Here is a 24,395-nt window from a genome sequence, read left to right as displayed (position 1 = left end):
GATTTTCAGATACCCAGTGTCAGCCCCCCAGAGTCCTGATGAGTAACTATCACCACCCATAGGCCTGGGGATACTGAGACCCCAAAGGGAGGGTTGCCTGAGATCAAATAGGTATTCAGGATCAGGGACAAAAGCAACCCAATTTGGAGGGAAAAAGTGGGTCAGTTCAATAGCTTATCTTTTTCTGCTTCTTCAAAATAGGAAAAATGGGGTAGAGTGTTTGATGGGCAGTCTTTTCATATTTTAAAAATCACCAGCTTGGTGGGTTTTTGTATTTTTGTTTGTTTTTCCCCACAAACTGAATAATCCTGCCCAGATCAATGTTGTTTTCCCCTCACGATGTAAAGTGCTATAAGGTGGTCGTCACCTTTGAAGCTCTGATGGAGAGTGTGGTAGGAGGCTGCCTCACTCTAGGGAAACCTGCTCCATGGGTGGAGGTATATTTAGGGTCCAGGGGCAGTTTCCCTTTCTGCATTACCTAGAACCCAGGAAGGTTTAGTCCTTTAAAAGGAAAACAAGGAGACAGAATTTCTGAGAAGCTAAAGAGCCGTTAGGAGAACCTACTGGTTCTCAATGCAGGGGGACAGGAAGAAGCCTTTCCCTCGGCTTGGGGAAGATTACTGAGGAAGACGCCATCTTTAGTCTCCAGGCCAAGGTGCAAAGGTCACTTGGCACCCAGATTGTGGGCAGAGGCCGTTTGGTTCTTTCCCTTTGCTCTCAGGGTCATTTGCCCCACACCTGCAGGCTCTCTGTGGCCTTTTTGGTCCGATGCGCCTGATGGGTGAAGGAAACACCGAAAGGAACAGCAAAGGAGCAGGAACTCGACCGGTGCTTCTCAGATGGGCATGCCTAAAGTCATCTGGGAACAAAGCAGTTATTTATTTTTCCTTTTAGTTCGGAGTACGAAGAGAGAGGGCATTGTCTTCTATAGAAAGACGCTGAAAACTCCTTTTTATAAAACAGCCCTAAGAGTGTCCAGTACTTTGTGGATGTTGGGATAACGTGAATGCTTGCGAACACCTGTGCTGACCGGGCGCAGGGAGTCCCATCCTCGGCCAGGAGAGAGGTGGTGTGTGTGTGTGTGTGTGTGTCCGTGTCCCCAGAGGATTAAGGTCTCATCTCCTCGCTTCCCCCACCTCGCCCCTGAAAATGTTCTCACTGTAATCTGGGAGTCCTGCATACCTGGAGGGCGCCACGCGTCCACGCCCAGAGGGCGCTGCAGACTTGCGCCCGCATAATACCAACTACCGCCCCTTCCGCCCTTCTCCGGGGTAGCACCTCAATACCGGGGCCGACGCGTTTGTGGGTGCTTCCCGGACCCCATCAGCCCAGGATCAGCCCAGCCCCAACGCTGGGAACCACAGATTACCCCGGACTGTGGCTTGGAGAGGAAGGCGGGGTTCTGACCCTGCCCGGTGGGAGTTGGGCGGGATCGGACCTTAGGGGGCGGGGACTGTGCGGGGGTGGGGTGCTCCAAGGGGCCTGGCACAGTGGCTCAGGGGCGGGGTTTTAGGGGGTGGGACTGGGGCTGGCCCGGAGACCTGACGGAGCTGGGGGTGGGGGGCTAGTTTTTGCAACGGCTAAAGGCCTGCGGGTTTATTATAAGGCGGAGCTCGGCGGGAGAAGTGAGGGCGAGAGCAGAGCCGAACGCCGAGGAATCGGCTATCTGGAGCGGACTCCGGCCGGTGGACCCTGCAGTCTTCGCCTAGGACAGTAGTGCGCTGGGCGGGCGCCCAAGGGAGCAGAGCACAGCGCAATCAGCAGAGCCAGCCCGGATCTCCGCTCAGTCCCAGCCCGGACCCGCGCAGCCCGCCGAGCTCCCGCCGCCGGTCTGGACAGCATGAGGCGCGCGGCGCTCTGGCTCTGGCTCTGGCTCTGCGCGCTGGCGCTGCGCATGCAGCCGGCGCTGCCGGTGAGTGCAGCGCGAGGCCGAGCTGGGAGGCGGTGGGTAGCCGGAGCTCACCACCTAACGCTGCCGGCAGCGGCACGTGGAGGGGGAGGGGAACGGGGACTTCTCGCTCTAGCCCGGCGGGTCCTGGGACGGTGAACCCCGAAATCAGGGCTCGCGTCCCAATTCCCTCCGCCGTCCGTTGGCGCCACTCGGATCCCGCCGCTCCGGTTGCCCCGCGTTCAATTATGTAAAATGTCTCCACATGTGTTGGAGTCCCCCTGCTCGCGGCGGCGCCCGGGCCTCCCATTCCCAACACCCCCGTCGCTCTCGGCCCCGCGGCGGCCCGGCCTCCGCCAGTGACCTGGAGGGATGTCGTGACCGCGGCCACAACGTCCCTTCTGAAGATCCTAATTCAAACCAGATCAGGGCTTGCGCGCCCGGTGTCGCCGAGCCCAAGCTCAGGGTGGTTTGCGCCGAGGCAAGTTTGGGCTCAGCGAAGCCGAATAGGAAGCTGGACCAGGGTTGCGCCGGGACTCTGGCGGGTAGCCGTGGGGTCCTTGGGCTTTCCCCTGGCTGCCGGAGGTGAGCTCGACAGAGCTGGCAGCGGGAGGTTCCGGGAAGTTGGCCTCGGAACGCTGGAGATCCGAGGAGCATAACTTTTGAGCGGCTGAAGTTGTGTTGCCCATGGAGAGCGCGTTCCTGTGCCCAGCACGGCCGAGGAGCGAGAGAGCCTTCCACGCGAGTGGACCTCGGATCCGTTCTCCCCCTCCCCCGATTCGGCTTTGTGCTGAAGCTGCGCGGAGGGAAGGCGGGTCCCTTGGCCCGCCCAGTGGAGTCGCGGGGAAAGAGGGACAAACGTGGAGCTCGCGGCCGAGGGAGGCCTTTGGATGGGATGCAGCGTCCACCTTTGGTGGAGGTCTGTCTTCTCTAAAGCGGGACGTGGCCGACGAAGAGCTGCCAAGGGTCCCTAGAAAGTGGCTCTCCCGCCCCAGCCGCCGGCCGCTAGCCCGCCTTCCCCAATGGGGGCGCTTTGTTCTCGGCCCCTGTAACCTTTTGCTGGGATCCGCCCCGCAGCGCCGGCTCCTGACGTGGGCTGGGTGCTGGGTCGCCGCCAGGTGTCAGCGCTGGCCGCCGGGTGCCCACTCCCCCAGCCCTGGCACAGGGTGCGGGAGTCCCAGGGGTCTTCTGGGAGGGCTGGCTGGGCCACCCCCTGGGAGGCAGAGGGGTGGGAGTTGCGGTGCCAGCGGTTCTTCCCCTTCCGGAAGTGGCGATCTCTCGACACCACATCTGGACAGCTGGACTTCCCTAGCTTTTGAAAGGGAGGCACGTGGACAGGGAATGAGGGTAGGGCCCGGGGTGGGGACCTGGGCCCTGTACTTCCAGTGTGGCATCTGTTCAATATCCTCTCCCAGCATTTCCCTCTATAATGTTAGTAGCCGCCAGTTAATAAGTGCTTCGGGGTTTGGCTCCCCAGGTAATGTAGGTACTGCCGTTTTTTGAAGCTAACATGTAAGCGTCTTTGTAGCTTCCCAGGTGACTTGTGCTCATTTTGAGCACTCTGAAGTCCAAGAGAGGTCCAGATGCCCAGAAAATTGCAGATATGAGTTGGACTGTGTGTGTGGGGTGCTGTGTCGGGGGAACTAGGGAGGGATAATGGTTTCCAAGTGGAGTCTCTAGTGCACTGCTTTCAGGTCCAAGAAGTTGCTCTCGAGGGTTGTGGTTTTGTGGGACTCAGAGTATGCCTGGAATCACAGTTACCACTCCAGAAAAGAAGTGGAGGCGCTTGGTATACTTCCCTGACCCTCCTGGCATTACCTCCTGCTTCTCTCTCCAGGTCCAGGATGGGGCCTAAGTAGGGGCTGCAAAGGTGGGATACTGTGCCAGAACTGTGAGGGGTGGTTCTTTTCCGCCTGCCTTGGGTTGAGGCAGACATTCCTGTGAGCTGGCATCTCAGGGCGCCTGTTACTACTGGGGAGGCAGCTGGAGATGGTGACTCCCTGTGGACAGTGTATTCTGGAGTTTTCTGCTTTCTGAGTAGGGGCAGATGCTGCAGTAGGAGACACTATTTTCCACCCAGAAACTTCAAAACTGTAGGGAGACACAAGGCCCAGGAGGCAGGAGTCTCAGGGGAAAGGAGGGAGGGAAAGTCCTTAGAACTGCAGTTCTGGGAAGGCCTCTTGGAGGAGGGGTTTGAGCTGAGCCCCAAAGTACTGCCTGAGTTTGGGATCAGACTCCAGCTTGGAGCACAGGTGTTTTTTTTTTTTTTTTTTTTTTTCTTGTTTTATAAAGTTTAGTTTGTTTTCTCTTTCCTAGCCCTGCTGCCCTCTCCCTTTTACAGTGAATATCCATGTTTGGTTAAAAGTGGGTTCATAAAGTGTCATACCTTCCCATAGGCCCCACTTTCCCATAGCCCCCTCCTCCTTTTTCCTGAAAGAAATGAGAGAGTTGAGATTTGCTTAAAATGGGATAAGTTGCCTAGACCTGGCCCTCTCCAAAGGAAGGCTCACTTTGGCTCCTGTGGGAAGCAGGTCAGAACCCCCCAGGGGACCAGTGAGGTGGGGAGCGACTGACTGCTGGGTGTCTTGATTTTGAATGGCCAGGGGAGACTGTGGGGCTGGCGATAGCTCATAGCCATTCCCCAGGGACTGAAACAGGTTTTTTTAAAAAGTCTGTGTGTGTGTGTGTGTGTGTGTGTGTGTGTTTCCCGTGATCTTTAGTTTCTGTCATGTCAGAAAAATGACTTGTTCTGTAATACTTATTTGCTATTTTTCTCTTTCTCTCTTCTCCTCTTGAAAGGCATAAAATCCCTTCTGCCTTAATTATGGGGACCAGTAGAGACATTTCCCCACAGCCTGGGAGCGGGCGGGGGAGGCACTGGCTGCCTTGCCTGGGCTCAGCCTTGTAGAGGTGATGTCACCGCTGGCTGGCTTCAGCTCCCCCGGGAGGGTGGGGCCAGTTTAAGTTTCTACCTGTGACTCTTGATGGGTTCCCATAAAATCTTATTAACACACATTGGTGAGGCTGGGGGAGAGGAGAGGGGCCTGGAAAGAATGACTGGAAAGCCTGATTTTTGCAGTGTTTTATAGAAGGATCTTTTCAAATGCAACAGAATTTTGGATTCCTGAAAGCCCTTGAGAATGAGGTGCCCTTAAGATCCAGGCTTTTTCGGTGATTTAAAAATCTGTATTATCCTACAAATTATTCTTACTTTGGGCAGGACTCTGAAATATTTATAATTCCCTTCCTTTATCAATAGCAACATCAAAATGTTAGACATAATTTAATCTCCTCTGGATGCCAGGGAACCAGGTTGTGGCACAGTCTCCCGGGCCTACTGGTCTCCAGAGGACACTGTGCCCTGGTACCTGGTGGCCACTAGTTGCTTTGTTTTGAATTCTGATCTGGTCTTTTTCTTTTTCAACCCCTGTGTGATAGCCAGAAGTGACATTGGTATGCCCGAGTACAGCAGCTTTTCTGTTCGATTCTAATTTATTACTTTTTTTCCAGGAGTGCTGGGAAATTTATCAGATTAGTTAGAATTATATCTAAGACAAAGGTTGGAGGCTCTTGAGTAAGGGTCTCACCTGTGAGTGACCTCCATGAATTCAGTGTCCTTCCTGGAACTCAACTGGGATCTCTGTAGAGCAGTGACAGATGGCAGAAAGAAGGTGTTACTATCCTCCTATAGGACCACCCCCGGCCCCTGCAATCTAGAGCAACAAAGAGATCCTGATTAGGTGAGGTACTTAGGGATCTCTCTTAGAGGAGATGAATGGATGAATGGTCTCTTGGATCTGCCTCCTCTGATTTAATCAGATTGTTAAATCAGATATTGTCCGTTGCATTTTACCACTGAGCTGCATCTTCAGCCCTTTTTAAAAAAATTTTTAAAAATTCTTGAGACAAGGTCTTGCTAAATTGCCTAGGGCCTCACTAATTTGCTGAGGCTGGCTTTCACTTTACCATCCTCCTGCCTTAGTCTCCTGAGTTGCTGGGATTATGGGGGTGCACCTGGCAGCCTGGTTTAATCTGTAAGTGAATTGTCAGTCCCAGGTAGCCTGGACTGGTGAGGCTTGCTTACTTTATGTCCTGATGAACAAGGGCCTTTGTCTTTTAGCTTTGACTGTGACTCTTAGTTTTGATTCTGTCTCCATCTCCTTACATATGTTTGAGTTTAGTTTGTTTCTATATAATTTGCACCCATACTGTTTTGACCAGGCCCAAAACAGTTTGGGACCAGGCTGAGCCCCAGGACCCAGTCTCAACTCTGACACTAATTTACTACATAATCTTGGGTGAGTCACTTTCCAAGTCTTGTCCTAATCTCTAACACGGACATCATAATACCTGTTCTCCCTGTCCTCATTCTGTCATTTGTGTGTTCATTTCATAATGGATGTGTGAAAGTGCTTTGTAATAAAAGTGCCCAAGGAAAGTTAGCTGTCGATACAATTAAGGTTGCCTTTTCCTGGGTGCCTCTTGGGGAATGCTTGGTTCTTTTCCTATATTCTTATTTCATCTTTCCCAAACCTTTATAATATATGTCATTGCCCCACTTTTTGGATAAGGAAGCAAAGGCCTGTGGTGATGAGACCCTCCAAGGAGCAGAAGAACAGAACTAGGATTTTTATACACGTGGTCTGGAATGGGGTGCTGGACTGGGGTGGGCTGGCCAGCACAGCCCCTTTAGGCAACCTTGAGCCTTGGGCAATGTCCTGATGGTAGCTCGGCAACAAGAAAGAGCTCCTCACAGAAAAGCTGAGCAGCAGTGGGACTGAGGAGAGAGGGCTGGGAAATGGGTGCTGGAGCTGGGGCCTACACAGGCTTATGTCACTGGTACCAAGTAGCCTGTTTGGATGGTGCCCTCGTGCCTGTCCCAGGCAGTGCCAGCATCCTGGGTATGGGGAAATAATTGCAGAATTAGTAGGTCTCCTTTTAAGGCTGGGAAGTGGATACCATGGCACAAGGGGGGTGACCAGAACCTAGGACTGTTGGCCTCTATACCACATTCACCTTTGGTCCCTTCCAATGCCAGCTCCCACTAGGGGAGTAGCCACATGAGGAACTGGTCATGGTTCCCTAGTCCTGGAACCGACAGTTTTCTGACTGTCTACTTTTTTTCAGCCAATTTTGGAATCTCGGGTTGAAAGTCCTCTGAGGCCTGCCTTCAGTGTGCCCAGGGAGAAGTAGTAAGAGTAAGGGGTCTATGGAAGAAGGGCTTTGGGCACCAGGATCATGAACTCTGGAACAAAGTCAGAACAGTATCAATTCCTGCTCAGCTGTTCCAGTAGAGGTTGGGTTTGGGGTGGGAATGTGCATTCTGGAATCTTCCACAGAGTGTGACATGAATACCCTGACAGGTGCCAGGAGAGGGCAGGAATATGTATATCCCTCACCACGAGGAGGTATGTTTGGGGTACAGACCATAAAGATGAGGCCCCAGAAGTGAGACCCTGACCCAGGGTCACTTCAGTAACCAAGCAGTCCAGCTGCAGGCGGACTTTGGAAGCCCCTGCACAACTGCCCTGGAAGGGCTGACTATCTGTGTGATGTGCTGCTTCTGCCTGCCCTCAGGAAGCTTACAGTCAGGTGGGGCCACAGTACAGGGAGGTCGACAGCATTCCCAGGCCCAACACAGGCACACCAGGTCGTCTCTCAGTGGTCAGTGTGGGGGTGGCCCAGGGGAGGTGTGGGCACTGTCATGCCCTGCCTGGGTGAGGGGCCGGAGGTCTGGCAGGGCCTATGAATATGGAAGCCAGCTGAACACGTCCCAGGGAGCATGCAGTGCTCACTGTCTTGGGACACTCACTGAATTAGGAGAGGGGCAGGGTGGTGGGTCTGCTCCTCCACGCAGTCGTTTGCCCGGTGATCCTTCCTGTTGATTCCTGAACTCCAAGTCTTCTGGATATGTCCCTCCTACCCTTGGTCCCTCTTCACACTGGGAGCCCTTAAGGGTCTCCAGCCTCCTGGCACTTATGGCTCTGTGGGCTGCCTAATTATATGTAGAGGATGCGCCTCCAGCCCTGGGAAAACTCCTCTGCCTAGTGACTCACCTGAGGCTGCAGCCCCACCAGGGGCCTTGTGTGCACATGTGTGTGCGGGGGTTGCAGCCATGCTGGCCTCTGCCTGGGCGGTCCTGGTGCCCTCTCCCCACTGGGCTTTCCTGCATGTTCAGCTGTGGTCGGAGCTTTGGGGGAATCTGGTCTTCAGCTTCTTTCCCAGAAACCAGGACGCTTGCTTCTCTCTTGCTCCCTGCCTGCCTTCGTTCCCCTTTTTAATGGCAGCTCGGACACTCTATGCCCCTGGCTTAGAAGTCTGTGGAAGTCACTCCAACAGAGAAGGGCAGCTGGACACCTGTCCTTCCTAATTCAACTTTGCCATCGACTCTGTGTGGCTAGGGCCGGTCATTGCTCCTCTAGGCCTGTTTCCCAATGTGCTCAGTGGCTTCTTTCCCTCCTTCAATTCTGAGAGCCACATGGTTGCAGAGAGACCTTGTCCTGGAAAGGATGAAGGTGACACTGAAGAACTTGATAGTTCTCTACCATCATTCCTTCTGGGGACTCACGAGGGAGAACTAGCTGCCCCAGGTCTCTGTAGCATGGACTGTGCAGTTAGGCTGCTTGGAGGGGTGACTTGGCGCCCAGCGTGGGAACCAGGGTGGACGGCAGCCCCTGAGCAAGGTCAGGCGGGGGCGGGGCGGGAGATGTTCTCTGCACACGCCCAGGCATCCTGGCACCTGCCCTGAGGTCCGCTCATCAGCAGGAATGAAAGCAGTGCCGGGCAGGTTGGGGCAGCGGGCAGGCGGGCGTGTTTATCGTTCCACTCATCAGCTGAGTCATGGTGCCAGGCCCACGGGTCCTCCCTGGAGACTCACCCAGCCAGCCTTGACCCACTGGAGCCCCCTGTCCTGTGAGGCACAGTTGAGGGCCCCGGGGCTTGGCTTCCAGCCTGGCCCTGCTTCTCCACTGTAGAGTGGCTTTGGACGTGGGTCTCTTTGACCCTTTGTGTGAAATGAGGAAAGGAGGCTGAGAGGCAGAGGAGAGGTCACGATGCTTGAGTTCATGACCTCTCATGGTGAAGACATGTGACTGGTGGCTGTCTGTGGAGGCTACTTCTGCTTCCCCAGGAGGAGTCTGCTCGGTACTGGGGGTGTTCGTGAGCCCTACCTGATTGAGCCAGATGTAGAGTCCCCCCTGTGCTGGCCACGCAGCCCTGTGCAGGGGCAGCTTCACACCTGGCCCAGGGCATGCACAAGGAGAGGGTGCTTATCACTGGAACCCAACGGGACAGCTGGCCTCTGCAGACAGGCCTGAAGGGCATGACAGTGAAGGACACTCTCGACTCAGCCTCGCTCCGTGTCTCCCCTGCCAGAGGAAGGATTTTGTCCCAGAGCCCCACGAGATAACAGCTTCCACCCAAGAGCGTGGGCTCTAAAGCAGGTTGTTTGTTGAACCTCAAACACAGGCTGCTTTCTGGCCATGGAAATGTTTGGGTAGGGGTCTCCCTGTTAGGGGCAGCAGGAGCTGCAAGGTGGCCAGGCCTACTTGGGACTACTCCTGGACACTACTGACTAATCCCGGGCACCACTGATCTCCATGACAGTAAGAAAACCCTCCCAGCCAGTGATGGCAACTGGAACTCATAGTCTCTTCCACTTGGGGCTACTGGTGCTTCTGTGGCCACAGGGGTCCTTTTGGGGTCCCCCTGTCTTCTCCATTAAGGTAGTTGCCTGGGCTTGGATGCTTTGAAGGCCCAGTCTGGGGTCCCAATGCCTTGGAGCTGGGCAGATGGAGGGGACCTAGAACTGGCAGACTGAGGAGACAGAATTCTGGCTGTAGGGTGAGGATCACCCCTGCCCCCCAGGGTGGAATGTGAGAAGGAGGGAGGAAACTTCCAGAAGCTGGGGTTCTTGGTGTCCATTTGTGGCATCCAGCATGTGCTGGTACCAGGAGGTCCTGGAAAGACCTTTAGGCCCCGGGCTCTGGATTCACTGTTTCCATGCCACCCATACCATTGGTGGCTGCGGATGCTTCAGAGGCCTGACCTGGTTGAGGACTTGATTGTGTTATCCCCATGGCAGAGCCACACAGTGACAGTGGCTCTACCCTCCTCTCCCGCAGCATCTCAGTACTGCTGCCCAGGAAGCTCTCTGGGCCTTGGAGGGTCCATTGCCCAGGAGTGTTCTAGAAGAATATGGAGGTGAGATTCGGGCTTAGGAGGCCCTAGGCTGCCGGCTATCTCAGGAACTGCTAAGACCATGTGGCAGCTGATGTCATTCCAGCTTCCCTGTTGCAAGCTGTGGGTGTGTGGTGCTGCTGTTGGGTGACCAGTTTCTTCCAGGATGAGAGTGGGGAGGACCTGGGTCTGCAAACCTTCAGGCTGGCCAGGGCCTGCCAGCTTGGCCGGATGGCCCCCTATTGGGGCTGTACAAGTCCTCAGGCTGTCTCCACCTCCCTACCCTAATCTCTGCAGGCACTCTGTGGGGACCTGGGACTGTGGGGCGAACAGAGGTGATTTTCCCAGGGGCTGGGCCTGGGTGTTGTGCAGCCGGGGAAGCTGGCCTCCTAAGTCCCCGTGAGTGAATCTGAGGCAGGACTGGCGTCCTGGCTCAGGGAAGTGTGAGGAACAGAGAGCTCTGGGACTGGACACACAGTGGTTGCTTGGGCCATGTGCTTTTCCTGCAAAGAGCGGTCACCTGGGCCTGGCTGCCTATGTCTGCCCATCTTTGGGGATCCCAACCTAAGGACTGGGCAGGTGAGGGGACCAGAACTACCTTGCTAGTTTGCCTTGGTTAGTCCAGACCAGGTTGGGTGGTGAGAGGGGTTGGGTGGAATCTGGCCCTCCTGGGTGTCTTCCAGGCCTCCTCATTTCCTGTGTAGTCTTGGGCATAATTCTTTTCCCTGCTAAGCCTCAGGCCTCAGTTTCCTCATCCATAAAATGGAGTTAGTTTCTCATATCCTGCCTGAGAGGGTTTTAGAAAAGATTTAAAGAAGTAACACAATATGATGGGCAGCCCCTTCCCTGCCTGGAGCAATGGGGGAGGTTGAGATTCGCCTGCTGTGAGGAGAGCCGCCGTAGCTGGTGGCAGGGGACCAGTCATTCTGTGTGAATGGCCTGCTGGTCTTGCCCCAGTGGTGCTGATGTAACAAATTCTGCAAACATGGCTTTTGCCCCTTCTCGGAAAACCTGAGCCTGTTTCCAGGACTGGCTCCTGACCTGAGCCATGCATGCTGGGCTGGCAGATGGGAGGAGGCCAGGTAAACCCAGAAACTGGGGCACCGGGGCGGGGGCTCCGGCCAGCCCAGCAGGGCCCCAGCTCTGGGGCATGGTGGCCTGTACCCACAACTTCAGTCTAAAGTCTGCCCTGCAGAAGAGCCAGGTTCTCTGTGGACGCCTGTGCTGCTCCAGTGCAAATGACGGCTGCTCTCCTCCAGCCCTGTGAGAGAGCGGCTGGTTCAGAGCGAGCCTGCCTGAGCAAGCCTGCCTGGCCTCTCTCTGCCTCTGTGGCAGTATGCCCTTGAAGTGACAGTCCCCTTCGCCTTAGCTTCCCCATCTGTAAGATAGGTGTGGTACTAGAGTTGAAAGTGGTTGTGAAGGTAATTAATTCAGGAAAGTGCTTAGACCAGTACCTGGTACGTAATACTCAGTAGCCCAGGTTAGACCCTTAGGATCTTCGCCCACCTGCTGATTGACCTGGGGTCCTGGGCAGGGTGTTATTTCTGATTCCCTTTTCTGGGGTCACTGAGCTGCTAAGACCAGGGCTGCCTCCCCTACCCCCATTTCAGCCATCTCAGCACTGAATGCAGATGCAGGGGGCTGGTGCGGGGGGGTGGGGGTGGGTGCTGGGAGTTCAGCCTGGCCATGTGAACAAGTGCAGACCCCTCAGGAGGGCGAGCTGCTGGAGGAAGGGCCCAGGGTGCCTTGCCCCCCTCTGTGCTGTGTCCCCCGCCCCCTACTGCATAGCCTCCACAGAAGATCCTATTCAGTCTCTACTACTCAGGCCAGAAGTGCCAGTCCCACCCTGCTGTGAGGTCCCTTTGAGGATACTGTGCCCTTCTGTGTCTCTCAGCAGCCTTAGTACCTCCACTCTCTGAAGTGTACTTTATCTGAGAGGCAGAATCCCAGAGGAGCCTAGTGTTCTTCTGTACATGGGAGGAAAAGCCACAGACATGTGGCTCAAAGGGAATTGAGTCTGTCATTCCTGGGTGTGGTGGTGTTGTCATCCACATGCTGATAAAGGTTAAAAAATTTGCACTTGGCATCTTCTAGCCTCCCTTTTGATATCCTTTCTGATCTTCCGTAGCTCCTACTCAGTCCCAGTGCCCCAGTTCCAGAATCACCCCTCCCCCACAGGGAGCTGACTTATGCTCTAGTGTGAACAACTAGCACCCCTCAGCCTCCCAGAGACACTTTGTTTTCCAGGGGATACACTGAGAAGACAGATTTTGGTGATCAAGTTGAAACGTCCCCCCACCCCCTGGCGCACACACACACCTAGAACCCTGCTTGGCTGCAGGTGTGTTGAGAACTGCAGTTTCTACCTCTGTGAAACTTGAGAGTACTTTATTTAGCCAGTGCAGGGGAAGAATGTCCCTAGAAGTCCATAGGCCACAGGTGTTGGGTCCCTAAGCCCTGTAGAATCTAGGGACTGACCAGGTGGATGGCAGGTCTTGGGGCCTTCCTGGGGGCTGGTTGGTCTTGGTTGGTTCGTTAGGACATCCAGGGCTGGGGAGGGACCGTGCTCTCCAGAGGCCTTGGCAGCCCCCTCTTTCCTTGTAGGTTGCCAGTTGCCACCCCCGAGGCTCCTTTATTTGGGACACCTGCAGTATCTTCCTAGGCCACAACTCTTTTGGGGAACTGAGAGAGAGGATACCGAGTTGGTGTCTGTCATCCACCTGCCCACTCTGCATCTGCCCACCGCTGAGCACCATATTTGTGTTTCAATGCCCCTGCGGTGTCTATTGTGCCTGCCTGGCTGCCCCTGGAGGCTGAGTCTGGACTCCCCATCTGGAGAGCACTGGAAGAGTAGAAGCCCCTGGAAACCTCTTGCCACCATTTGACCCACCCCCTCCACCCCCCGTTGTTAGATGGGCAACCTGAGGCAGCGTTGTTCAGAGGTCACCCGTAGGTCAGGACACAGCCCAGACGACAGTCCCATTTTCCCTGTGCTGGTTCTTATTCTTTCCCTGGCTGTCCCCTGGTGGTCAGTGCCAGGGGTCCCTGAGGAAGGATGGCCTGGGGCTCCCTCTCAGGAGCGCAGCAGGCGTTCTGCTGGCTGGGCCTGGGCCTGGGCCAGGCGGCCTTGCTCCCTGCCAAGTGAAATCTCGCCCTGCCCTGCCTGGCCTGGCTGGGTTCTGGCAAGCGGGGAGCAGCCGGGGAACTGGTCTTCCAGGCCCGCAGCTCCACACCCAGCTCTCAGCTGGGCCTGTTCTGGGACTAGTCCTGGCACGTGGGCAGCACGGAAGGCGCCAGCTCCACAGAGGGTGGGACCAGAGGGCTGGGGACAACACTGGCCTGGCATGGGTACCAGGGATGGCATTGGGCTGCCAGGGTCACCTGCCTCCCCAGACGGCCCTGGCCCCTCAGAGCAGCCGTGCAGGGCAGGGGAAGGGGCCAGGGTCTTGACCTCCCATCTCATCTCACACCAAAGGGCAAATGCTGTCAGCAAGGGGTCTTTAAGATCCAGCGCGGAGCTTGTCCCTCCACCCATGGCCCTTCCAGGAATCTTGCAGGACAGGGAGGTATCTGTCTCAGAGTGGCAAGGCAGGGACGGCCGGGTGTGGGGAGCTGGGTGTGAGCCCAGGGAGTCCCCAGAAAGGTGGTCCTCCCAGTGAAAGTGCCACTGGGGTGGGGCCTTGTGGGTGCCCCAGTGTCCCATGTTCTTCAGCAAGGCTGTTGACGCCTTCCCCGTACCTGTCTACCTGTTCTCTGGCCCCCGCCCTGGGCCGGGCCCATCACTCCTGCCTGTCATCCTAGGCAGGCCGCAGCTTGACTGTGGTGGAGACAGTGAGTTGATAAATCCCTGTGCCTGCCAGCCGGAAGTGCTGGTGCTGCCTTGAGGCACCCACAGCGTCCTTCCCTCCTGGGTGTGGCTTCGGGGGGGTGTCTTGAGGCCCAGGTCAGGAGACTGGCCTCAGCAGGCCTCCCTGGAAGGCCTCCCTAGCTCCTAAGTTAGAGACAAGCTTCTCCATGACTCTGTGGCCCTGGGTTGTGGTCCTACCCCGGGCAGGTCTGTGGCCTTCTTGTCACCCTCCACTGCCCTGCCTGGGCCGTAAGAGCTGGGAAGCAGTTTAGGATTATCCAACCAAGCCACTTCTGTTTCTCACCCGGACAGTGGGTCCAAAGACGAGGCTGCCCAGAGCACCGAGCCCGAAGCCGGATCTGGCACTTTCTGTGAGACCCTTGTTAAAGATGCTTAGAACCAATTGCTTCAGCCAGGACTAGAGGGTGCAAGTGACCCCCCCACAGAGGGAGCGTAGTGAGCAGCCCCCTGCCTCAGGACATCAGGGGCCTGGAGGGCCACAGTGGGGAGTGGTATTTTGCAACATTCTCTGCCCCCACCTCGCCCATGGCTCTGAAAGGCCACCCCGGGGCCTCGCAGTAGCACTATCCTTGGGGCATAGCCCTCACCCTTGGGCCCACCTGGGTCTACTCGCTCAGCGGGGCTTTCTTCCTGGTTCCAGCTGGGTGGCTGTGTCAGGGCAGCAGGAAAGTGGGCTGGGCAGAGAGCTGCCTGGGAGACCAAGGCTGACCCCGTTCGGTCCCTGGTGGACACGAGTCTCAGCCCAGCTTCAGGACAAAGGTTCTTGCTTTCCTTTGTGGGGGCCTGTGGCAGTGGGTCCCTGCTGCCCTATGGTGAGGGGACTGGGCTGGCACCATGGCTCTGACAAGAGGGAGGTTTTTGGAAGTGCAGAGGGAGTGCTGGGGCCTTCCCAGGTGGCTCGTCTCTGGCACTTGTTTATGGGTCTCCGTCGCCGTTTGTGGCCTTGCCTTTGAACACTGGTCTTGGTCCACAGCCCTGAGTGGAGATGGTGCCTCCTCCGGCCCCAGCCTTGGCCCTCTGGGTGCCGCCTTTCCTCTCTAGACTGCTGTTCTCAAAGTGCAGCCCACGGAGCCCCTGCGGGACCTGGGAGCTTCTTAAAGCCAGCCTCTGAGGTTGGAGCTCAGGAGACTTCATTTGGCACCGTCTCCTAGAGACTCTTAGGGACCCTGGACACAGGTGGTGGTTCAGTGTCACCCCCAGCCATTGTTGCTCTTGTGAAGTGTGTGTGTGTGTGGGGGGGGGTGAAACCAGCTCAGACACCCCATGACTGTGAAGTCTGGGGAAAGGGGCAGCTGTATCTTAGATTCCCAGATCTAACCAAGAAACTGAGGTGCTAAAAACGACTTCTAAAACACTGAGTCTGTTTGAAGGCTCCTGAGGAGTTTGCTGTGTTGTGGAGTCTCGATGGGGCGGAAGTGGGGGCTGCTTATTCTGGGGTGACGCAGGGCCCACCTGCCTTTTGACCCTGAAGCCTGGGTTCCTGGAACAAGCCTAGGGTCCTACGAGCCCCAGAGCTAGTATCATGTCCACAGAATTCAGGCTGCTGGGAATGACTGTAACCGGCTCCTTTGACAAGGGCAGCTCTTTGTCCCTGGTGTTGTGACTAATGGGACTTGTTGAGTCAGTGACTCGGCTACCACCCACAGAAGCCGGGTTTCATTACTCCACTGGGGCAGTTACAGCCGACCCACGTTCAGCCGCCCTCCCTTTTGCACTCAGGATGCACAGGCTCCCAGGACTGCCTACGTGAGTGTCTTGCACTGACGTTATCTTATCCTCTCCTGGGCCTGGTTGGGGGCCCAGGCTCTGCAGCTCCCTCTTCCTGAAGCCTCTGGAGTGGGACTCCTAAGTGTGTGCTCTGCGGGGCTGGGACCTCTGCCAGACTGGGACCAGACGTCTCTTACCCTGTTTGCTCCCCAGAGCCCCTTGGATGATGGTCCTAGGTCTTTGAAGTTGAGAACCCTATTTAATGTCAAAATCTCCTTATCTTCTTACATGCCGTTGTACATTTAGGACACAGGTTGGAAAAGGAGCACAACCCTGTGAAATGATTGGTGCTTTTTAAGGAATTTGTTTTATCCATCACTTAAATCACGTTGTAGGTGACATGTTAGTGTTTGAGGATGCTGGCTGGAAACCACAGGCCTTTGGGTGGCGGCAGGGTGATAGGGTGGGAGGCGGATGGGCAACCTCTGTAGTTAGCAACTGTGTCCACCATAGTCACTTGAACGTCTTGGAGACACCCACTTGATACACTGGCTTGTGACACAGCTCAGGTGCCTTCATGCCCAAGATGTTCTGGCAAGTGCTATAGCACAGACTGCCCCTCTGCCCCAGGCACCCAGGGCAAGGTGTTCCCTGTAGTTGGAGATTGCCAAGGGGGGTGGTCCTCTTTCTGGCCAGGGTGGGGGTGGGAGCTGGCAGGAGATGGCTTTAGGCTGCCTTCTTGAAACTTCCTTGCCAGCTCTCTACCCACAGACTCCGGATGTGCCCTTGGGCATGGCTGGCAGCAGGGATGAAGGCTCTCTCTGTATTCCAATCTGCTCCCCACCATTCCCTCTGCATCTCTCAGGTGTGGACTGGTACCTGGGTATCTTCAGCCACTGGGTGGGGGACTGGTATTGAGGATTGAACCCAGGAACCCAGGGTGCTCTACCACTAACGTACATCCCCAGCCCTTTTTATTTTTAATTTTGAGATGGCCTTGCTAAGTGGCCCAGGCTGGCCTTGTACTTGGCATCCTCCTGCCTCAGCCTCCTGAGTAGCTGGGATTACAGGTGTACACCACCGTGCCTGGGAAGAAATCTTAGCCACATTACCTTAAAACTATTTGGCTCTCCTGGGGAAGATGACCTTTAGGGCCAGAGAGCAAGAAAGATGGCAGTAAGAAGAGCATAAGTAACAGCAAAAGTGTGTGGACACTTGCTGGCTGGGTGGCCTTGGGCAGGTCCCTCCTCCTTTCTGAGGCTGTGCTCCATCTCTGTCGGAGATGCTAATCTCAGTCCTGTAGGTGAGTTGTAGAAATCAAAGAGTAATGGGCGGGAAGTGTTTCCAGCCGTAGGCAAGGCCTCCTGCCTTCACACCCTGTCTCCTGCTGGACCAGAGCCCTGCCTGGGCCTCTTGCCAGTGTCCTTCCCACGTAGCCCCAGGGTATGGCCAGAGCCTGCCTGGCTAAGACAGAGATGGGCCCACCATTCTCTCACTCCCTGTGGCCCAGGTTCCCTGGGTCTGCCTAGGATTCCCCAGTTCCCAGGTGATCCAAACCTTCTGGCTTTCGGTTTTCAAGCCAGTGGGCTTCCAGGGGGCTGTGCTGCGCTTTGAGAGATCAGGAGGTGTGGCAGCCCAGACTTTCCTCCCAGCAGAGTTTGGTCTATGGACAACTGACTTCCTTCCCACAGAGGTGAAATATTAGGCCAGCTTGTCTTTTTGCCTCCCCAAAGAGCAGGAGCCCCAGCTGAGCCCACCTGTCCCCTGGGCAGCCCTGAGCACCGACAAGCAGTCAGGTGAGAGGTGACGTGGAGGAGTCCCTGGTGAGGCCTTAGTGGTGGGGGTCTGTTGCGCCGGGGATGAAACCAGAAATCACACCCAAAACTCAGAGTTAGCCCCACCTTGGTTGTCCACATTTAAATTCTTCGGCAGTTTCTGCTAATTTCCCTCCCGGGGGGCTGAAATCTCCCCTTTTCCTTATCTGAGATACTGTGGAGAAGGTCCCAGCGGGAGGGGACATGGGTCATTAGGGAGCCCCTTCCCTTAGTGAAAAATGGAGGCCCAGAGAAGAGATCAGCTCCCCGCCAACCCCACCACCCCAAGGAGCTGGTTTGCTGGCTTCAGTGGGGACAAGGTTTGCTTAAGAACTTGTTGTGTAAACAAGATGGAAGAGGGATAAGCCAGTAGAGCCAGAGGAACAAATTGTTGCTAGACGCAGAATCTTATCTGGCCCTAGTCTCTTGGGAAACTGTTAACCTGTTGGGGCTTCTTTGTTAGGTGAGAGGCTGGCCTCCCTGTGTTCCCCTGGGCTCAGGGCGGTGCCTACAGGGTTGTACTGGGCCCCAGTGTGTGTGTGTCTTCTTGGCCTGCGCTACCTTATCTGCTGAATGGGTCCTGGACCCCATGACTCTGGCTTCTACTGGAAACTTTGCCTCTCTTTACAGTCAGGCTCGTCTGCTTGGAGCCCTGAACCTCTCACCAGTCTGGAGCTTTCTCTCTAAAGGAGGGAATCGGGGCATCAGGAGAGGGTGGGGCAGAGGCTTTGGGTGAGGGTGTAGCTGTGATCTCCACATCTGCGTCTGCCTGGTGGACGGTCTTGAAACGCCACCTGGGATGGCATAGACTGGATATAGTCTGATGAGTGGTCAGGGGGTTGGACTGTGACTGTTTTTCGTGGATGGGCCACCATGGGCTGTGACTCTACTTGTGGATGGGCCATGACGGACTCCACTGTTTCTTCTTGATGGACCAGAAAGGCCCTTCTAGAGTCAAAACCTTGCTCTTGGGGGAAGGAAGATACAGTTTTGCTTTTGTACTTTCAAAGGAAGTTCAGCATTATTTTTAGCCTCACGGTTTCTGCATGTGACTAATGTGTCCCTTGGACCTGAGCTCCTAGATATGGAGCTTCTGCCTGGTCCAACTCGGCCCCAGGGCTGCCTCAGGAGGCCACAGGTCTTGTCTGTCCTTCTCTCCCCACTGAAGAGTGAGACCCTGGGGCCTGTGACCAGGACTGGTGAGCCTCTTGGTCTGAGGTGACTCTGTACTCTTGGAGCCCACTCTCGGGTGGGCCATTCTGACAAGCTGTGCAGAGGCTGCTGGTGAACTGGTCCCTCCTGCCCACTTCTCATGAAACCTCATCAGCTTCCATCCTGTCCTCTGTCCAGACAGGGAGGGCTGTTGACTCTAGAGGCTGCTGTGGGGCCCAGGATCCTTCCTCCTCATGTTGAGTGACTCACTCCCAAGATAGAGCTTGGCCGCAGTGGGTCACTTACTGTTAGACTCTTTACTTGCATAACCTCACTGAATTTTTGCAACAGTCCTAGACTATAGATGTTACTGTTGGCCCATTTTATAGATGGGGAGACTATAGCCATAAGAGGCTTGATAACATTTAATAAGTGGCAGAACTCCAGGGGTCTCTAAAGCTCTCGTGCTGCACCATGGGGTTCTGCTTCTTTATTCATTCTGTTGGATTTAGTGAGCTGGGTTGTTTGGGTTCAAATCTCGCTGCTGAACTGGACCCTCACAGCTACCGTTTCTGCTCTCTGGTTATTTATCTTGAGCCAGTGTTGGAGGAAGACACGATCCTGACTTTCTGCCTCCTCCAGATGCCCAATCCCCAGTCCTGCAGGTCAGCCCCTGCCTTAGGAGCTGGACACCTACAGCCTATCCAAGTTGGGGTAGGGCAAGGCAGGCCACTTTCTTGGGGCTGCTGTTGGCAAAGAGGTCTTGTTCCAGGCTCATTGCCCTTCCTGCAGAGCCCCTTCCAGATTATTCTCAGCTGAGCCCAGCCTGAGGGGTACCCTGTCCTTCCTTCTCCAAGAAGGACAATACCCAAGAAGGACAACATTCTGACTTAGAGGGCCAGGACCCAGTCCTTGCTGTGGATAAGAAAAATGGGCTTAATGGCCAGGCCTGGGACTGCCTGTGGGAACAAAGCTCCTCGGGGAGGTAGCTCCCTGCAGTGCCCAGCCCTGACAAAGGCCCTCACACCTGCAGGCCTTTGTGCACGCACTGGTGTCCAGCACATCTTCAGGCTGCTTTTCTGGGTCCAAATTGTCTTGGGATTGTTCCTGGGGCTCATGAAGCTCCCTAGCTGATAGCCCCCAAGACCTGATTCTTAGTGTGGCGTGGGCCTCCATGGGCTGTGACTCTTCCTTGTGAATGGGCCACCATGAATGGACTATTCAGTCAGTCCTGATGAGGTCCCATGGGGTGACAGCTGTGTTTGTGGTACAGCTTTCTGTTCTTCTGAGAGATGGACTGTGCAGGGAGAAGCAGATGGCTGCTCAGCCGAGGGCCCCGGAGCCCCCTGGGGGGCTTCCTACCTGCACAGTCTGGGCTGTGCACGGTGGCTGAGGCCACTCATCTGTCTAGGACAGGGACCCTGGGACGGCACGGCTCCCACCAGGCCTCCTCTCATAACCTCTTACGATCCTTTTCCAGCAAATTGTGGCCACAAATGTGCCTCCTGAAGATCAAGACAGCTCTGGGGATGACTCCGACAACTTCTCTGGCTCAGGTGCAGGTGAGCCCTCTCCCTGTTTCCTCCCAGCTGGGTCAGGAGGGTGGTGCTGAGTGAAAGAATGCCATTTGTGCCTCATGGAGCTCCAGGGAGGTGCAGTGCAGGCCCCAGGGCTGCCCACTGCAAACGGGCACGTCCTCTTTGGAACCACCCTTTGGAAGGCTCGTTGACTCCTGCAAGCCTTTGTGTTTCTGTCTGTGAAATGGGCATAATACCTTGACCACAAGGTTGCTGGGAGCTAAGAGGCAGCTCAGGGCCTGCTGGGTAGATCTTTCAGTCTCCTTTCCTGTTTCCCTTCTCCTGGGGAAGAGACGTCCTGAACTGAAGAAGTCCTCATAGAAGAGGCAGCTCTTTGCGACCTCAGAAGAGGCCTGAAAGCTCAGACAGGAGGCTGAGGCATGAGTAGGAAAGGGGACCGAGTGGTAACCTGAGAGCTGGGAGGTGGGCTGCCCGTGTCTGCTCTTGGAGCCTGAACCCTTCTGGGGAGAAGGAGGGGTGTGTGCACGGGGGTAAGGCTCTTGTGCCCCCACCATGGTCATCTCGTGGAAAAGCTCCTTCCCAGGTGACCCTGGGATCTTTCTGGTGGCTCCTGGAGGCCAAGATGTCCCCAAGGCAGGGGCAGGGAAGGGCTGCTCTCCTCTTCTGTTTTCCAAATTGAGTTTTCCTTCAGCTGTTTTCACCCTTGAGAGGGAGGATGGCTATCCTCGCTGGGCTGGGGTGTCCAACCTGAGTCCTTGCCCAGGCACCCACCCTCCGCCCAGCCTTAGTGGGGCTGGGCTCTGCGCTCTGGGGCCTCTCCCACCCTGACACGCTCTGCCTTTGGCCCTGCAGGTGCTTTGCCGGATATCACCTTGCCCCGGCAGAGCCCGTCCACCAGGAAGGACATGTGGCTCCTGACAACCACGCCCAGGGCTCCAGAGCCCACTGCCAGGGACGCCACGGCTGCCTCCACCTCCGTCCTGCCGGTTGGAGAGGGGCCCAGAGAGGGAGAGGCCGTGATCCTCGCAGAAGCCCAGCCTGACCTCACTGCCCCCGAGGAGGAGACCACACAGCTCCCAACCACTCAGCGGGCCTCAACAGCCAGAGCCAGCACTGTCCAGGCACCTGCCACCTCTCATCCCCACAGGGACCTGCAGCCTGGCCACCATGAAACTTCAGCTCCTACAGCGCCTGACCAGCCAGACTCTCCTATTCCCAGTGTGGAGTTTGGAGGTGCTTCTACCACTGAGAGGACTTCTGAGGATCAGCTTCTAGCAGGAGAGGGTTCTGGGGAGCAGGTGAGCAGTCTCTGTGTTCCCAGGACATTGGGTGGCCCCTGGTGCCTGGCACCTGGCAAGCCTAAAACCCTGTGTCCTGTGAGCACATCATGATTCCCATCATGAAGACAAGGTCACAGAGTCCCACGTTCTTCCTGCCCCCCCCCCCCGCCCCCAGGGCCTCACCCAGAGGAGGGCAGACTAATTAGAAGACCAGAGACAAAGAGTCCATAAAGGTCACTCCAGAGGGGTCCCCCAGACTTACACAGGGTCACAAGTTCTACTGAGTCTTGTTTTTTGTCTTAGAGTGGTGTGGTAATTCTATACTTTACACTAATAATGAGCCTATCTATTTTCATACAAAAATGTGTGCTTTGTGTCACTTGAGGTAACTGCTGTGCCGCAATCCAGCCAGGGCCCAGGGTGATGTGGCAAGGTGGGCTGGGCTTTGGAGTCCTTCAAGTCCAGGATGGGGTGTGTCCCAGTGGGTAGCAGTGGAGACCAGGCAGGCAGGAGGTGCTTCTGGGTTTGGAGGCCATTGTGGCAGTGGCCCCAGCTCAGCCTGGTATGTCCCCTCCCTTAGGACTTCAGCTTTGAAGCATCCGAGGAGACCACAGCTGCGGTACCTGTACAGCCCGACCACCGGAATCAGCCCCCCATGGATCCAGAGACCACAGGGGCCACAGGGGCCTCACAGGGCCTCCTGGACAGGAAGGAAGTACTGGGAGGTGAGTCTGCCCTGGGGTGAGTGGGAGGGGGCAGACTGTGGCTCTGGGTGGACCTGAGGCCCCTCCTGTGCTGCCTATAATGGGAGGTGTTGCTGCCGAACCCAAGGAGCTGCTGAGCTGAGTTATGCCCTGTCCGCCTTCCCTAGGGGTCATTGCCGGAGGCCTGGTGGGGCTTATCTTTGCTGTGTGCCTGGTCGGTTTCATGCTGTACCGGATGAAGAAGAAGGATGAGGGCAGCTACTCTTTGGAGGAGCCGAAACAAGCCAACGGCGGCGCCTACCAAAAGCCTACCAAACAGGAGGAGTTCTACGCCTGAGAGGAGCATTTGTCCCCATTGCTCCCTGCCACTCACTAGGCCCCCACTTGCCTCTTCCGTGAAGAACTGCAGGCCCTGGCCTCCCCGCCACCGTGCCACCGCCCCAGCACCCTGCCCTCGGGCTGCTCCTGCCCATGCAGTCCTTGGGTGTCCTGGGGGGGCTCACTCTGCTTCTTCGTCTTCTGCCTGGAGGTTTGGGCGCAAAGGGTTTCTCGCATCTGACCTTTCCACCACAGCCACACCTGGTGTCCCGCCATTCTGAGTTGGCTTCTCCAACCTGGAGCAGCCCCTCGCAGATCCAGCTCTGGAGAGAAAGGGGCCCCACTGCTTTGGACCTGGATGGCCCACTGTGGCTGGAAAATTCTGGGGATGGGGCTTCGGCTGACATACCATAGCACTTAGTAGGGACAGCAGGCTTGGGCGTGGCCGCCTGGGCTAGGGGGCAGAGTTCAGGGCTCCGTGGGAATTCACTTTGCATTGCGGGGAGGTCTGAGTTAGATATCGACTTGTTTTTGCACACGTTTCTTCTAGTTTCCCTGTCCATAGCCCCAGTAGACTTTGTTACTTCCGAGGTAAGTCAAGTCAGTTGATTCGGTCGCCCCCCCCCCCCATCTTGCTTCCCTAATCTACTTTCAGGAGAGAGAGCATCAGGGTTAAGAAGACTTTGTTTTTGTTTGTTTGTTTGTTTGTTTGTTTGTTGTTGTTGTTTTTAAAACTAGGAGAACCAAATCTGGAAGCCAGAATGTAGGTCTCGTTTGTGAGTTGTCTCTGAGTTTGTCACTCATGTGTGCGACAGGGTCTGGACCGCCTGTTTGGTGGCCCCATTTTTGGTGGTCTGTTGCTGGGCTGGCCAGTCCAGGCTGCTTGCTGGAGGGCAGCCACTTCTTTTGAGCAATCATGCCTGTATCCATGAACTCAGGGCCACACCTGTGGCCTGGGCCACTGTGATGTTGGAAGAGCCTTCATGAGAATTTAGTCCTGGAGCTCAGGCTGGGGATGGAGGGAAAGGACTGTGGGGCAGGTGGAAGAGTGGGAGGGGGCAGAGACCCTCCTGTCTTTGGCACCATCTCTGGGGGATGCTTTCTCTTGGAAGTTGACAAGAGCCATCTGTGCAGAGATGGCATAGGCCCCTCCATCAAGAACCAAGTTCACCTGAAGCTCCTGCAGCCCCTGCCCTGGGCGGAGTCAGGAATGTTTTCCAGAGAGTGATCGTCTTTTGCTTTTGGCAAAACTCTACTTAATCCAATGGGTTTTCCCTGTACAGTAGATTTTCCAAATGTAATAAACTTTAATATAAAGGAGTCATGTGAACTCTGTCGCCTCTGCTTCTTCTCTGGGCTGGTTGTGTGGATGTGTCCAGCCTTTTCTCTCTGAATGTGGGTGGTTTCGGGAAGCTGGGCCTAGAGGCTGTGTGCCTTCGTGTCTCGGAGGGGAGGGATCCAGGTCCAGAGCCTCTCTGTTTTTTTTTTTTTTTTGGCTAAAATTCTTTTAGAGGTGGGTAGGCTCAGCCAAGGGTCTCTAAGGCATGATGTAAATCCTTCTGAAGGGCTAACATAGCCAGACAGCACACCCAGCTTGACCTCTGAGGCCACTGGCAGAGGTGTGGATCTAGGCCCTCTTTGAGGACCTCAGGCAGCCCTTCTACTGCACCTCTGCTGGGATGGGGCTCTCGAGACTCCTGTCCTCGCTTATTTAACTTGATGACTTTCCAATTGTTCTGTGGCCACTCCGGGTTGAGCTACTTTGCACCACCAACTGAAGGGGACCTGTGCTCCAGCCTGGGACTTTCTGCTGGAGTGACTAGACACAGCAGGGGTTGGGGACAGGGGTTGGGGACCGTGCTCAGTTGCTGGTCTGTGGGATGGTACACAAGCCTCTGGTTGGGCCCATGTGCGTGACTTGTCATTTCTGGACGGCACACACTGTAAT

General features: G+C 55.8%; 1 protein-coding gene across 1 annotated transcript; it reads left to right on the top strand.

The window, feature by feature from the left end:
• Positions 1 to 1,664: 1,664 nt before the first annotated feature.
• Positions 1,665 to 23,702, top strand: Sdc1 (syndecan 1). Its single transcript, XM_076833397.1, has 5 exons — positions 1,665 to 1,912; positions 20,088 to 20,169; positions 20,998 to 21,443; positions 22,006 to 22,150; positions 22,297 to 23,702. Exons 1-5 carry the CDS (start codon positions 1,841 to 1,843, stop codon positions 22,464 to 22,466), a joined length of 915 nt encoding a protein of 304 aa, XP_076689512.1. The 5' UTR covers positions 1,665 to 1,840; the 3' UTR covers positions 22,467 to 23,702.
• The last annotated feature ends 693 nt before the right edge of the window (positions 23,703 to 24,395 follow it).

This window comes from Callospermophilus lateralis, chromosome 14 (assembly GCF_048772815.1).
Source record: "Callospermophilus lateralis isolate mCalLat2 chromosome 14, mCalLat2.hap1, whole genome shotgun sequence".
In the NCBI taxonomy this organism is placed as follows: domain Eukaryota; kingdom Metazoa; phylum Chordata; class Mammalia; order Rodentia; family Sciuridae; genus Callospermophilus; species Callospermophilus lateralis.
This window is presented reverse-complemented; position numbering and strand designations above follow the sequence as displayed.

Excerpts from the sequence above, each read along its gene's own strand:
- Sdc1 (XM_076833397.1), top strand. The coding sequence starts at position 1,841 with ATGAGGCGCGCGGCGCTCTGGCTCTGGCTCTGGCTCTGCGCGCTGGCG. Across the intron at positions 20,170-20,997 it reads CTTCTCTGGCTCAGGTGCAG|GTGCTTTGCCGGATATCACC; the intron begins GTGAGCCCTCTC and ends TTGGCCCTGCAG. Across the intron at positions 21,444-22,005 it reads GAGAGGGTTCTGGGGAGCAG|GACTTCAGCTTTGAAGCATC; the intron begins GTGAGCAGTCTC and ends CCCCTCCCTTAG.